Genomic DNA, 15,784 nt, shown 5'->3' with positions numbered 1-15,784 from the left:
ACCTCTGCAGTCACAAAGGCTTCCTTGATTCTCCTCCTGGCTTGGAGAAAACCTGCCTTGGGTGCAGCCTCCCTCTGTATTTTGACTAGAGAAAAGATAACTCCAGGAACAAAACTGGTTTGAGAAAAAAGGGGAAACTACTCAGCTATACTCTGAGACAGGAAAGGGAAGGAAAAGAAAAAGAGAGATAAAAAAAGCAGAAGCCAGAATGGGTGATGGGAGAGGAGAAAGATGGTAGTGGCATCATGAGTCAGCAGCAACACATAGGCAGTGATTTTAGTTTAATTATGGTTTTATTCTCTAATCTGTCCCACTGAAGGACCTGCTGGGGTCCAGAAAGTTTCTTTGTGCAGTGGTCAGAAAGACTAAAAAGAATGACAGTCACAGCCATAGGTGTGCAGCTGACTGCAGGGGACAAAACAAGCCACAGAATGAGAAGAGGCTCTTCAAAGGATTTCCAGCTGTTAACATCTTTCTCCAGGAAAACAGGTGGCAGCAAGAACTCACTCTCAAATTAGACAGAAGTCTCTTCAGCTGAAAAGGGTGATTTCTATATTGATGCCTCTAATTTTGGATGTCCTCAAGCTTCCAGCATAATTATGACAAGAAAGGGAAAGGGAATCAAGTCTTGGCAAAGTGAAGAACATCACCCGTGATTCCCAAATGACAGGCTGTGGCCATGGCAGCAATAGAGCAGCAGCCCAGCAAGCAGCTGGGTTAGGTGATAATGCTGATAATTCCATGGTGATGATGCTGAGCTTCACCAGAAGACCTGAGCCTGCCTCCCCCCCTTCCCACAGCCCTGGAGCTGAACTCAGAACTCACTCAGTGTTCTTTAAAAAAGCCTGGAGAACACAGAGGCTCCGATGCCATGGCAGCGTGACACATGTTCCCGTTAGCTTCCCACTCCACTCTTTGTTCTGCTTTCTAAGTTTATGGAGAGTTTTTCCATGTTATCATTAGGAGTAGGGCAGAGATGCTCAGAGATTCTTCCAGCCTGTGTTTCTTGTCATTAAATTAGCTTTACACTAAAGAAAGACGTGATATCTGTGTCAGCTGTACCCTTACTGGAGGTAATCAGTGTGTCTGCTAATTGACCAGTTTACCCTGAGGGTGTTTTGTTCTAGTGACAAATCAATTTAATCCCAAAAAAGGACAAAGCCAGCTCTGCTTACGCACTTTTCCCACAAATAAATGACAAGGGCATCTTTTCAGCAGCATTTGCAAAGGCCAACCATCATTTAGAGCACAACTCACCCTTCCCACTGGTGTCACACTGTAACAGCCTGGGCACAGCACCCACAGCTGTGCAGCAGCTCCTGACACAGTTGAATTTCCTGGAAAACTGCTATCTATAGTGGTTTATGGAAAACGGAGCAGAGGAGAGCCTGCCACAATCATTCATTTTGCCCTATAAAGTCTTGACACCAAATTATAGCAATGCTGGCACCCAGTGGCCCTCTGCCCCCAGCTCTGCCTGAAGAGCCCTCATGGAAAAGCTCAAACTCCCAGCTCCCCACTACACTCAGGGGAGTTCAGTCAGTGCAGTGGAACGAAGCTTTCACAGCACTTTCCCTCTAGATTTTACCAGCTTTGCCTCAGCTAACCTTGCACCTCTCTGCGAGACAGAAATTGCTGGGTTATAAATGAAGAAACAAGTTTTTTTAAAGTGATTTGTGATGTCTGTACAGGGCAGGCTGTGGAAGAATCAAGGAAGAATCCTAATTCAATCCTGCAGTTTTAGGCACATGAATATTCATTCCCCCTATTTTCCCTGGTTTTCATGCAGCCTGAAAACTTCATTTTTCTCATTAGCAATCACTCTCATACACACAATATTAAAAGCACTATTTACTAGGGAAAAAACCCCACACAGAACACATCAGTAATTTTTAAGTGAGAAAAATAAAACATCTGTATTTCAACAGATACTTACTAAGAGTCATTTTGATACAAAATTAATCTGCTTATTCCACAGTATTCAGTTACCAAGCAAAGCCACTGTCACAGCACTAAAAAACACCCAATTAACATATTCTGTACATGGATAAACATTCACATAAACAACACAAGAAGGAAATAAATAACCACCATTGCTTGTTTCCCCACATTTCCAGCAATATTCCCCCTCAGAATCTATGGCAGGTGGGAGCAGAAAGAAAGCAGAAGTTTGTGCCTGCAAGACTTTCCTCCAGCCAGGTTCCTTCATTTTTAAACCTTGCCTATAGATGCAGATTTTGTTGAGGGATGGGAAAATCAATCCAGCATTTTCCTCCTCTCCAGGTCCATCCAGTCAGCATTGGAAGTGGTAAAGGTGAACAGTGCAAAAATTCTCTCCTCCAGCCATGCAGGAAGGCAGAGCTCATTCCAGTGACCCCTGTAACAAAGCACAAACAACTCCTATCAATCACACATTTTTACAGGGAAGTTGCCCTTTTGGAGTTCCTAAAATGAATTTTCAAGAAAAGGAATCTCCAACCAGTCTCATCTGACAACCACATGAATCAAACACTGTTCATGTTCATTCCACCCAGTGCACCAAAAGCCTCAGCAGGTATCAGGACATCACCCATTTGTATCCTGTTATAACTGCACAGAAATTAAGCTAAATATGGGAAATAAACCACAAACCCCACCAAATTGCTCAAAGGTGAAGTATTAAAGAAAAACTCCACTGTTAAGCCTGTAGAGTGCTACCAACTAGGTGCATACTAAGTAGAGTTCAGGGCATGAACTAAAAGGCTGCCAAATGTTTGAGTTTCAGGAGTTTATATATAATTTTATCATAGAGACATCAACTTTCCCTCTCCCCAAAATATTATCAGCCTTAAGCTGTGATTGATGGTGACTGTGTCCTCAGGGAACAAGAGCAGAGATGATTTCAGTCCTTTCCTGGGGCCGTGAGTCATTGTCTGAGCTGAACCACAGACAAATGTGGTTCAGCTTCTCAGCAAGATGCACAAACCACTGAGGAGCTACTAACACATTTCCTTCTCATATCCTCCTCCTCTTCCTGAAGCGGGCACTTCTCCTGCTTTGGGGAGCTCTGGCATCAGCCACATCAGTGCAGGAGCCCCAGGCAGACCAAGCAGGGCCCTCCTCAGCCCCCATGCCCTGCAACAGAAGCAAGAGATTATCAACACCATGAGAATTCAAATAATCCCTTCAGCCATCTTCCTAAATTAGGGAGCTTAGCAAGGTTTCTAAAACAATCTTTCATTTGCCTTCAAAATGGTGTATGGGACAACATTACAAATACCAGAGAAGGCACAAAACATCAGTTCACAGAGTGAAAACAAAGGCCTGATTTCAAAAATGCAAGAATCAGGGCAGCAGATTATAAACAGAAAGGGGAAGGGAGCTTTGATACCCACTTCTGGGAACTGCCATGGCAAGTTTAAGGTGCTGCATGGGCTTTCACCCTCCCAGCTGAGCTGCAGAGCTCTTCCTTGCAGAAGCTGTAGAACTGTGTTTATTCAAAAGGACTAAATTTCTGCTACACTTAAGAACAGTGGGGGCTTCCCCCTGGATTCCAGTACAATATTTATCTGGCAGTCATTTTGTGCTTTTAGCCCCTGAAATCTGTTTTACCTGATTTAGTAAACCAGCATCTTTGTCTCCAGGCTCATCCCCAAGTCTCCAGTGCTCCCGTACTCCTGTTAATTCATTCCCACAACTCTCTTCCTCAAACAGTTTTTTCTCACTCTGCCACTCCTCGTCATCACTCTCCTCAAGTTGCTTCCCGATGGCTGACAGAGTTGTTGTCACTTTGGGAGGAGGCAGAGTTGCCAGGACAGCTGGGAGTGTGAAGGCCGCCAGGAATCTGGCTTTCAGCATGAGGTAAGCAGGGTTATCACCCAGTTTCTGCTGCACCAGTTCTCCAATGGCGTGGAAAACATCCCCAGTGCCCCCATCCCCACCGGCCTCAGAGGGCAGGAGAGAGGCTGCTTGCTCCTCCAGAGCTGTTTTCTGCAGAAGGAGCTTTGAGAGGGTTTTTATGCTGCAGAGGAAAGGTGGCAGATAAGGCAGCCTGGTCTGCAGTGGTGGCACCTGAACCCCTTGTTTCCCACTCATCCACTCCTTCACCAGCCCCTGGTCCTCCAGGGAGATCAGGCTGAAGTCAAGGAGATTCTTCTCTGCACAGGAGGTGCTTGGCTGGGGAGGGACGTCAGCACTCGGTGGTTTGGAGGCAATGGGTCTGTTCCTCAGTGCCTGGGCACCAGAGCAGGCAGAGCTCCCTGGGGCATTGCTGTGAGGAGCTGCAGCTCCTGGACACAGCACAACCACTCTCCTGATGCTGCCTGGATTGCAGGATGATCCCTTTGTTGTGATGGAGCCATTGCTCCTTCCCGAGCTGCTGAGACTGGGCACAGGCTGGGAATCAGAGCCCTGAGAGCTGGCAGGGGGTTGTGCTTGGGGCAGCACCACGGCACTCAGGGCTGGGCTGGCAGCTGGAGGGGCAGCTGGAGCTGCAGAGGAGTCTGGAGCCGTGCAGGAGCCATCTGAACATGCAGGGGTTACAGCAGAAACACTGGATGTGGTGGTGCATCCAGGACTCACTGAGGGCACAGGTAAGAGATCTGTGGACTGGTCAGCTGCCTTTCCCAAAGGAACTCCTGCCAGCTGGGAACTTGGTCCTTTTGTCTTTGCACTGCTGGGGTGAGGTGGATTTGCTTTAGCTGGTACAGGAGTCCTTCCCAAAGCAGAAACATTGGCACTGGAAGTCACAGCTGTCTGACCCTGAGTTCCCCCAGCAGCAGCTGGCATTCCCTGGGGAACACCCACCACAGTCTGCACAGCACTGCAGAGCAGACCCTGGGGGGTTACAACCCACTTGAAAGGCAGGATGCTGTTGGGAATCACAGGAGAAGCAGCTTGTGGAGTGACAAGAGCAGGCAGCAGCCCGACTGGCCTCGGCTGTGGCCCATTACTTTTCAGCTCACAGGTGACTGGTGTGGAAAGGGACAATTTATTGGTGCCAAGAGCCATCACTGTGATCTGGTGAGGCACAAAAGCCTGGCTTTGCAACACTGCTGAAGCTGAGCTACTGGCTGTGACCTGACCATTGCACCCTCCCTGGTCAGGGGCCTTCTCTGCTGCAGCTGGACTCACACCTGCAGAAACCCCTCCTTCAGGGCTGCTTTCCAGAACTTTCTTTTTTAGTTCCTTACTTGACTGTAGATGTGCCCCTTGTGAGCAGCCAGGGCTCTCCCCAGTTTCTGGCACTGCTGAGGAGTGGTTTTCAGGCACAGGAGCAGAAGCAGAACCTGCAGCAGAAGTCCTTGTGGGCACTGGTGAACCCTGTACTTGGCTATCTGTCCCAGCAGCTGCTGCAGCTGTGCTCCCTGCTTGTGCAGAGGGAATGATTTGCTGTGGTGGCTGCTGGATTATCAAAGGCCCTGAAACCAGCACCTGTGGGGCAACCAGCACTGTCCTCTGCATGGCTGCCTTGGCCTGGGACTCCCTCAAACGTTTCTCTTGCAGCAATTCTGAGACAGTTTTTGGCTTCTGCCTTTGGGCTGGGGGAGCTCCCTGCGCAGCTGGGGCACAGCTCTCCAAGGCACCAGTGGGGCTGGCCCGTGCTCTTGGGGCAGATCTCCTGGCAGACCTCTTTGGGATGCCCTGCTGGGAATTCCTCTGAGAATGGGATGAGTTGCCTGCAGAGGATAAAATTACAATGTATTTCCAAAAGCCATTTCTCATTAAACATCAAGGAATGTGGCAAAATTCCTGTTTGTGAGAATTCCTACAACACTACAGTCCTGAGTTAATCAAGCCATGTCCCAACAATTGAACAATGGGTAACTGCCCCCAGAAATCAGAGATGGGCCAGGAATGCACCCTAACACCCCACTGAACTGCTCCAGAGCCACTGTTTCCCCAGCCCTCCAGGGTTTTTTCCAGTCCTTACCAAAGGGGAACATGCTTAAAGATCCAAGAGCTAGCAAAAATGGGAATGACAATGCAGGTTTGTCCCCCAAAGCTCTCCTTCAGTTAAACTGGTTATTAATGTAACAGTGATGAATTATGTGAAAGTTCTTGCACATCACAAAAATAAATGTTCTGGTAGGTACCTGAAGAAGTCTCTGTATTTTGGGAAGCCTGTAAAAAAGAGTATATTAAATTATACTTCTGATAAATTTCAAGATGATTAAAACAGCACAGACATGAATCAAACCCACATCTGCCACCTCCTGAGCAAATGGCCATATAGCCAGCATTTTATTCTGCCTCTGAACCAAAACAAACTGCTAACACACATACAAACTGTGTGGCTACACAATTATTTTAGTCAGGATTTCAGTGGGGAAAGCTTAAATCCACAATACCTGCTGAGGGCTCCTTGAACTAGTCTTAAGCAGCTCCAACTGCCTCTCCTTGATAATCTTCATACAGCCTTTAGTATCAATCTGGAAGAGCTGCAAGGTGAGAGCTTCATTAACATTTAAATGAGAACAAAAAAAGAACAGAGCCAAACCATGACACGGGGTCAGTAACAAAGCAAGATAGATGTGACATGCTTCACATGCAAGATTCTGGGGATATTTTACACTTACAGATCCCCGGCAGGATCAGACTTTGGATGCAGGGCTTATTTAAGAAACTTTATATGCAAACCATGAGGGCAGATTAATCCAATAATTAGATTATTTGATTAAGAAATAAAGATAAACCATTCATTTAAGTCTCAAACACTGCAAAATAAAGACTCCCACTGTTTGAAAGCAGGTAATGCTATTAAGACAGTAAAACTTACCTGAATGAGCAGTGCAAACAGGGGAGTGCTGGTGAGACTGACTGACTGAACCTTCTCGTGAATAGCAGCAGCTGGGAAGAAAGCCAACATCAAAATCAGCTGGGAATTCACTCAGAAGGCATCAGAAAGTAGGGAGAAAGGCAGGGTGGGTCCCCAGTACCTTTTGTCTGGTGGAAAGCCATCCTCCCAGCCTGCAAGGTGCAGGGCAGCAGCACATTGCCCACCCAAGGGGTCACTGCCATCAGCAGCTTCCTGTCCAGGCTCAGCCGCCTCCAGTGCTCCCTGCTGGGGCGCCGAGCTCTCCTGGGCAGCTCCTGCAGCCCCTGCACATCCTGGCCAGCAGCTGCAGCCCCGCCAGGGGGCTTGGCTGAAAGGCTGACAGGAGGTCTTAGCATCTTTAATTGCCGTGCATGAAAAAATACAAAATTAGGAGTTCTCATTAGGAAGGTTCTGCCATTAGTCCCAGGACAAATCATTCACAGGGCAGTTAGGACAAAAATCTGTGAGCTTTTCCTGTTGGGATTACAGTGCAAAATCTATGATTCTATAAAAATAAATTGCTACTAAGCACAGCCTAGCAGTGCTCATGTCACAAGAGGAGACAAAACACAAGAGGCACTCACCAGTTTCCTCTGAAAGCTCGTGTTCTTCTTTAATATTGCTCTCACTTCCTCCAGGCCAACCTGCAGCAAGTGTTTTCCACACTGGGATGCCTGAAGATGAAAGAACACAAGAAAATACAGAAGGAAAAGTCACTCAAAGAAAATGATTTGCACTGGATATGCACAGCAGGTATAAGTTTTCAACATTCCTGCTGTTGAAGGTATCTTATTAAATCAACTCTGAAGACCTTCACTTTTAATCCTTATGCATCATCACAACACCAAATGCTTATTTCATAGAAGCTTTTGTATGAGGAATCTACCAAAAACCTAAAAACCAGAATTTACTGGGTAATTATCTTCACATTTTTTAACTTAACAATACAAGGGAATGAACAGCAAGATGTTATGTGCTCATCACATCCTGCCCTTACTGCAGCAGCTGCCCTTCCCTTCTAACTTCTGATCCAAGCTCCCAAGCCAGCTCACCTTGGCCATCACTTCTGCTGGATTCTTCACCAGCACATCTGTGGAATGGGCGTTTGCAATGCCCCTCAGCAGGGTGCTCAGCTCAGATGAGTTATCAGCAGCTCCATCTCCATCACACTCTGCCCCTGCAACATCACAGCAGCTGCTCCCTGCGCCAGCCCTGGCAGCAGAGAGGAGGGATTGGATTTGGTGTCTCTCTCTGGTTGTCCCCTCCACGTCCACCCCTGTTGGTATCCACAGGTCAATGCTGGGGATTGCAAACTCCTCCTTTCTCGTGGTGCTGGTCACCTCCTCCTCTGAGCTGTCTGCCAGCTCCAGCTCGTCACTGCTGCTCTCGGAAGGGCTGGAGCTCTCCTCAGCGTGGCGCCGTTTGGTTGCCCCAGATCTTTTCTTTTTGGTCAAAGCAAGCACACACAAGTTTTAGTCAGTGTTCACCCCTGGCTTACAACTCTCTCAAATCAGGAAGTTTCGTTTTCCAAAGGAAACAAGAATTTGGAAACAAGGCCATCTTTAATATGGTCTTAAGGAGCCAGAATTTCCTGAGTGCCTGGGACCAAAACTGGCAACTGAAAACCTACATATATTCCATTCTTACAGGCATTTCAAGGCAGGAAAGAATTCTAGGTAATATACAAATATACAGCAAATTAACTTCAGCCCTTCAGAATGAAGGCTGCTTTACCCACTAAAAAATCACAACAAAATTATTGACTGTGTGAAATCAGTGTCAATTTTTTAAATTGATTTCACAGGATTCCACTTTCAGTTTAGAGAAACTTAATTGAAGAGTTGGTGTACAAGTTGGGACTGTGACATAACAGGATTTCCACAATACCTTAGAGCCAATCATGAATTTCCACTTGCTCTGGCATTGGGCATTAGTCCGATGTGGCAGCTCTGAAGCTATTTTACTCCAGTGACCTGAAAAGGATGCAGAGGATGCAGAACATTTTTATTTGTGCCACAAACTGAGCAATAGGCCTTTCAATGCAGCCACTACACATATTATACATTTCCCTGGATAAGAGACAGAGTTGCTGCATGAATGGATCTCAAGTCCTTAATACCCACAACACACAATACAAAGAAGTTGCAATCATTAGTACAAAGCAGAGCCTGCAGGGCTTACAATGAAAGAAGAGAAAACCTCAATAACACCTCTAAACTTCTGTAGATTAGGCCACAGAAACACCTACCCAGGCCATGCTTTTGAACCAGTTCAATCAGCTGCTCCTCTTCCTGCAAGCTCCACTTGCCTTTCTTTACATCCCAGTGCAATGCTTTTAAATACCTTCAAAATGAAAACATTACAGTCAGGAGTATTCAATCCTGCTTGTAAAAGTCAGAGCATCCCTGCACTCCAAGGCTGACCAAACCAGCATTCCCAGACAGAGCTTTCCTTTGTTTAAGGCTGGTGCCTGGCCTGAACTCACCGGTCCCGGCACTGGGCGTCGCTCCTGCCCGGCACTTCTGTCCGGATTTTGTACCAGTCCTTCTCCCCGTACTTGCTAACTGCAGCCATCAGCATCTGTGTGCACCAGAGCAAGAGCTGAAATCCTCCCCAGGACCAGCCCTAACAGGCCTGAGACAGCAACAGTTCTATTTGTTTCCTGTGCAGATCTCTGGACAAAACTGTTTAGGAGCTTCTAATCGCTCTTGAGCTGTAAAGTGCCCACCTTGGTCTGTTTTACACTCCTAAAGCTCAGATCTACAGCCATGCCACACCTCAGCAGTCCAACATTCCCACCCTGCAATTCCAGGCCCAGAGAATGGAGCTTACAGCATCTTCCTCTGGTGTCCAGGGTCCTTTCCTCAAGCTGGGGTCCACACTCTTTGTCCAGCGGTAAATCAGCTGAGCAGAGTCTCTTCCTTCCATGTAATAAGCAACTGGAAATTAAAAGGTTCATTTAACTCTGTTGTAATTAATGTCTCTTCCTTTATCTGGACAACAGTTGCAAGCAGTGACTGCCATAAGCAGCACTTTAATCTCTTTTAAAATGGTGCTCTGCCAGCTTCAGCCAAATTTCCAATATGGATAAAGGTTCCAAGAGATATTAAGTTCTTGCTGAAATAATGAAACTTCCACATAAGTACAGGAAAGGCAGAGATCACCAGGGGAAAAAGAATGGGAGAGTGAAGCATTTCAGGTAAATGAAAGCTCTGTCATGTGTGGGCCACTTACTTTTCTTGTATGGGATATGGCTTCCCACTCTCATCTCTTGAACAAGCTCTAAAAGCATCTGATCCTCTTCCTTGGTCCATTCTTTCTTTTTTAAGTCTTTGTTACAGAGTTGGTATTTCTGCAAGCACTGGAAAGGTGTCCTGTTTGTCTTAATAGAAAGAAAACAGAGAGAAGCAGGTAATTAGTTATTTATGAGGACAAAAGAGGGAAAAGCTAAAGTACCAAACCTTTCTGGTACTGTTCTTGGCCCTCCTTAGAAAGTGTCAATTAACACTGAATTAGTACTAACATTTTTTTTTAAACCTGACAAGAGGCAAAGTAAAGCCAGAATGACCCAACCTGCCAGCCCAGACCTTACCCCCAGCTCCTGGGCAATGGCCTGCCAGTCCAGGTAGTTGTGTTCAGCAGCTATCTGCTTCAGCCTCTCCAGTTCCTCCTCAGTCCATTCGTTTTTGTTGATGCTTGGATGCTCCCAATTTTGCCAAAACTTCCTCAGTTCTTCTGAGCGACGTTGGCCATCAAACTAAAAAAAAACCAACAAGAATATGTTTAGTCTCATAGTTGAAGTTAAGACACCTGGAAAAACAGGAAAAGCAGGGTTTTGCATTCCAGATATGTCTTACTGCCAAGTTTTCCAGAATTCAATCACCAAATTTAACAAGTTGAGATCACTTAACAGTCAGCTTGAAGACATGCAAGATGGAAACATTGGATGCAAACCAGATCAGAGATTCTCAAGAGGAAGGGCCCAGATATCAGAAGCAATAAAACAGCTGATCCCACAACTCACATGGATGTTGGAAATTTTGTCCCAGTCGTGCTCATCAAATCTGTTTCCTATTAAGTCACTTTCTGGGAGTTGGCTAAAGAAGAAGGTACAAAGAGGAAGAAAGAATCTTATTAAATGGTTACTGAAACACTTTGTCTTTTTGATCCTGCCTCATCTCATTCCTCCACCTGTTCCTGACTTCCACAAGAACTGAACACTCAGATTAGCAGGAGAAACAATTAATGCCATATCCAAGCATGTTGCTCTAGATTTGTTCATGGGCAAAAGCTCAAAACTCTGAAAAAAAATCAGAGCTTTGCTCCTTTGTTGCTAAAGACCCATTTAAAGCATCACCTCTATACTGGGTGCAGGCACTACACTTTTTCTATCAAGACCCAAACACAGTACTTAGTAAAGAACTGTGGAGAGAGCTGCAGAGCCACAACAGCACCCAATTTTTTACAACCCAACACCAATGACCCACCTAGAAGAAGGAGGGAACTTTTAGAGCTAAACTCTAAGACATTTAAATTTTTTCCAAGAACACAGAAAGACTTCTTACTTAATTGCTTCTATTTCTTGCTCCAAGTCTTTGATTTGCTTTTCCAAGGTCTCTTTTTCTATGTCAGTCTTGATTTTCTCCAGTTTCTGATTCCAATAACTCAACCTGTGCAAAGACAATTTTATCACTGCTTCAGAGGACAGATGGGAACGAGGTCAATGGCATCAGAAGATGTACAGCAGAGACACCTTTTCCATCAGTATCATTCCTCCCTCCAAGTTTATTTCCACACAAATCTGTTCTCCCAGGTTTTCCCACGAGGCACACTCATTGCCATAGTTTTGCTCCTTCAATGCAAACCCTGACCTAGAGCAGGTTTCAGATAAAGCATTTTGGTGTTTACACAGAGAATCAATAGTTGCTGCAACAGCCATAAAGACTGTGCCAGCTCCAGCACAGAAATTCCTTGCTGGACACACAAGACTGTGCCAGCTCCAGCACAGAAATTCCTTGCTGGACACACCATTAGGCCTCACCACATACCACAATTCCAGCCTCAAGCCCTGCAAAGTATTTTAAGTTACACCACAGTGCCAATGGGAAGAAATAGATGGCTGTAAAATCCCAGAAACACAAGCAATTATCACAGGGAATTGCTGGAGGAAGGAGAATTCTCCACATCTCCCTTCTCCTGCTCTGCCATGCAATGTTCTCAGCAGGAGAAGAGAGGGTTTTTGGGCAGCACTCACTTGAGCAGCTTTGGCTGGAGCAAGCGCTGCAGGCGGTCGCTCACCACGGATTTCTGCAGCAGTGTCTTCTCTTCAGTTTTCCCTAAACCAGACAGGGGAGCAGGCAGACATCAGTGCAAAGCCACTGCCAGGAGACCCCCCTGCTCCCAGCACCCCTGGGGATGTCCTGCAGCTCTGCAGGGACAGCTTCCTGCACCAATCACCGACGTTGTGTTAGACCTGGGCAAGGCACAGCCTCTGGCTCAGTTTTACTGGGATCTCCAAAGAGACCCCAATAAAGGAATCACCCTGTGAGCATCTGCAGGTGTCCCTTCAACTTCCCTCCTCTGGGCACTACCCTTGCACCACCTTGCTTGGTTTAGGAGCTCAGCTCACAGCAGCTGATGCAGCAGAACAAATGAAAAAGGAGCCATTAATGACTCACTGAAATAATTTACAGAGCACCCCATTCCTTTTTAACAACTTTTTTGTGAGTCAGGCAGAGGTGTTGATGTTTAACTGCAAACAGGAACACACATACCCCAACAACATGAATATATACATTTGTTATATGAATATATACAGGTTATAGCTCTTCTGAACAGCCCCAGACTTACTTACACTTGGTTGAATGCAGCTGTTCAAAGGATTTTATGCCCTGAGCTGCCTTTTCCTTGGCATCCTCATTGGAAGGAGGGCCCTGTTGAGGATTAGAAGGGTTAGTTACACTGAGAGTCACACAAAATTTCCGTTTCTTCTTAAAACTCCAGCATGAACTGCTACAAAATTAACTGGAAACTCAAACTTGTGCAAACTGTCACACTCACACTGCTTAGTTACCTTTGTTAGCAAGAGCTCAGAGGTGCATAATTTAATTAAATAGAAATATTACAGTAATTGTTTGACTATATTAATATATGGATGATGACAGTTGATATCTTGGCTGCCATAAAATGCCAAGGTCTCCTTCTGCTGATAGCCTTTTAAAAATACATGAAAAAAAAGTACTACTGATTGCTCCAGAAAATATTAAAAAAAAAATACAGAAAATATCAGAAACTGAGAAAACTCAGTTTCACAGACAAACAGATTTCAGTGACTGCTTCAAAGAGCAGCATGGAATTGGGTCATGGAAATGAAGGCAATTAAAGTCAAGTTAAACCCAAGAATGTTCAAGTCCCTGGTGGCTGCAATTCCACTCCTCAGAACTCACAGGGATGAACAAACATTTCCAAAAGAGGGTGAGTGACAAGTGAGACGAAAAAGGTTTCAGGCTGAGGAGTGACAATCAGTTACACACCTGAAATGAGAACAGTTCAAACACATTCCATGTACATCCATCACCCAGGACACACCAGTCTGGAAGCTGCTTTTATTTACTTACAATTCCTGTTATTTTATCCTTAAAGTATGGTTTCATAAAATGACCCAAAAACACATTTGTTTGTAGATTTCTGCCATCTCCTGCCTTGGCTCTTTTTGGACCATGAAGCTCACATATGATTTCCTTCTGCAAGACAAGAATGGATTGAAGAGCATCAGTGTCTCCTCCAAACTGCTGATTTCAGAGAGCAGTGGCTGAGCCCTCACAAACACCCCAGGCAGGGTTCAAATCTGCAGCACCAGACTGTAAAATCAGTCTGAGTTAAAGGCAGGATTTGGGACTTGTTGAGTTTGCACAGTGCAGGTGATTTCAAAGCTTAATAAAATACTAACTTGCCACAGGAAGCTAAAATAGAACATGGAATATACCCATTTTTTATTGTAAGAAAGCATGGAAGCATCAGTTAAATAAACCACTTGAGTCCTGGGCTTGAGGGGAAGGAAGGATGGCAAATGGCAGCCCAGAAAAGCACAGAAATTAACATTTCACTCCTGCTTTGCTCACCTGCTGCTCTCTGTTTTGTGCAACAAGCAGCTCCACCTCCTCAATCTTTTCCTTGATAACATCCTGGTACACATGGTTCATCTGCAGGCAGGTTTCTGGATCCTGGGGCAGGCTTTCAATATCATCATCATCATCATCATCATCACTGCTGTCTCCTCCTTCCACTTCCACTTCCTTGAGGCAGGTAAGGTATTAAAGGAAAAAAAGAGAGAAAAGCATTTGTTGGAAAAGCAGGTCTGTAACAATCAGTGCTGTGCCTCAGCTCTTCCTCAGCTGGGTGCCCACAGCCTGTGGGGATTGCAGGGAGGCTTCTGACCCTGGAGAACAAAATCTTGGGCAGGAATACCCCAAATCCAGGTTTTACTGAGCACAAAGCCAAGGAAATTGCCTGGATTTCCCCAGAGCAGGGTGAGGTTTCCCTTCCTCCTGTTCCCTTCAATAGACAGCTGGAAAGATATACTTAAAGAGAAAAGAATTACCATTTCAGCATAAGAATCTTCATCATCATCATCTTCATCACCACCATCTGTTAGACAAACAAAGCACAAAAATGCTGACTGAAGTGAGATGAAAGGAAAGCTTTCAACCCAAATCTTTTCTGTTAAAGCACAGAGGAAAGAGCACCAAGAGATCTCAGACATGACCATTAGTGGGTTTGGATACTGACAACGCTGTCAAGTAAAAAGTGTATTGTTAAACAAGTAAAAATTGCATTGTTGTACAGGTACAAAGTGTATTTTTTACAAGTAAAAAGTGTGTTGCTGTACAAGTAAAAAGTGTCTTGTACAGGTAAAAAGTGTATTGTTGTACAAGTAAAGAGTGTGTTGTTATACAAGTAAAACGTGTATTGTTGTACAGGTAAAAATTGTATTGCTGTCCAAGTAAAAAGTGCATTGTTGTACAAGTGAAAAGTGTCTGGTTGTACAAATAAAAACTGTATTGTTGTACAAGTAAAAAGTGCATTGTTGTACAAGTAAAAAAGTGTATTGTTGTACAGGTAAAAAGCGTATGGCTGTACAAATAAAAATTGTACTGTTGTACAAGTAAAAAGTGTATTGTTGTACTTCACTTCTGCTTTTTTTGTTGTTGTTGGGAAGGTAAAAACGAGCAGCTCTGGGTAAGCCCAGCAGAGCTGCGCGGTGCCCCTGCACACGGGAGGCTCCCGGCTGTGCAGCCAGGTGACAATTCCAAGGCAGGACAAACGCGAGCTCGGCACCAGCCGGGCGAGGCGCCCGGAGCCGCCGGGCCCGGAGCGAGGAGAGGCACCGAGCGGCGGCACCGACCCCGCTGACTTTGCACAGCGAGCCGCGGAGCGCTGGGGATGCTGCGGCTGCGTGAGGGCCGCGCGGGCCCCGATTCGCCTGCGAACGGAACGAGCCCCGCGGAGCCGTACCGGAGCTGAGGGTGCAGTCGGACAGCTGGAGGTCGGTGCCGCCGGGCTGCAGGCTGCGCTCCAGCTGCTGGATCTCGCGGCGGATCCGCTCCCGCTCCGCGTCCAGGTCCAGGCCCCGCGGGGAGCGGAGCGGGCCCGGCCCGCGGGACATGGCGGCACCGCCGCGCCGCGGCCGCCGCGCCCCGCCAATCGCTGCTGCCGGCGCGGGTCAGCTGACCCGGCGCGTCACACCGCGCGGCCAATCGGAGCGGGGCCCGGCGCACGTGCACGGCCGGGGGGCGGCCCCGGGAGCCGCAGAGATCGGCCCGGGACGGGACCGCGACAGCGGGACACGGGGACAGCGGGACACGGGGACAGCGGCACCGGGACACGGGGACCGGGCCTTCAGCGGCACTGGGACAGCGGGACACGGGGACACCGGGACAGTGGCACCGGGACACAGGGACAACGGGACACAGGGACAGCAGGACACGG

At 46.6% G+C, this 15,784-nt stretch overlaps 1 protein-coding gene across 1 annotated transcript; it reads right to left on the bottom strand.

Annotated features, from left to right (window-relative positions):
• Positions 1-1,886: 1,886 nt before the first annotated feature.
• Positions 1,887-15,480, bottom strand: SNAPC4 (small nuclear RNA activating complex polypeptide 4). The gene is made up of 23 exons (XM_021543606.4): positions 15,311-15,480; positions 14,397-14,443; positions 13,918-14,091; positions 13,414-13,539; positions 12,651-12,729; positions 12,051-12,132; positions 11,362-11,466; positions 10,821-10,893; positions 10,389-10,553; positions 10,031-10,178; positions 9,629-9,735; positions 9,282-9,376; positions 9,045-9,139; positions 8,684-8,769; positions 7,849-8,238; positions 7,381-7,470; positions 6,918-7,152; positions 6,758-6,828; positions 6,330-6,419; positions 6,075-6,102; positions 3,592-5,657; positions 2,984-3,114; positions 1,887-2,377 (listed from the first exon to the last, which is right to left on the bottom strand). Exons 1-22 carry the CDS (start codon positions 15,459-15,461, stop codon positions 2,995-2,997), a joined length of 4,623 nt encoding a protein of 1,540 aa, XP_021399281.3. The 5' UTR covers positions 15,462-15,480; the 3' UTR covers positions 1,887-2,377; positions 2,984-2,994.
• Between the last annotated feature and the right edge of the window lie 304 nt (positions 15,481-15,784).

The sequence above is a fragment of the Lonchura striata genome, chromosome 17 (genome assembly GCF_050655825.1).
Source record: "Lonchura striata isolate lonStrDom1 chromosome 17, ASM5065582v1, whole genome shotgun sequence".
Taxonomy (NCBI): domain Eukaryota; kingdom Metazoa; phylum Chordata; class Aves; order Passeriformes; family Estrildidae; genus Lonchura; species Lonchura striata.
The sequence above is the reverse complement of the archived record's forward strand: the minus strand, read 5'-3'. Positions and strand labels throughout refer to the sequence as shown.

What these genes read in the sequence shown, in the direction of transcription:
- SNAPC4 (XM_021543606.4), bottom strand. Translation starts at nt 15,461, where the DNA reads ATGTCCCGCGGGCCGGGCCCGCTCCGCTCCCCGCGGGGCCTGGACCTG. An exon ending in ACAGCTGCATTCAACCAAGT is followed by an intron (nt 12,133 to 12,650) that starts GTAAGTAAGTCT and finishes TGTCTGGTTTAG; the next exon opens with GGAAAACTGAAGAGAAGACA. An exon ending in CAAGAAATAGAAGCAATTAA is followed by an intron (nt 10,894 to 11,361) that starts GTAAGAAGTCTT and finishes CTTCTTCTTTAG; the next exon opens with CCAACTCCCAGAAAGTGACT.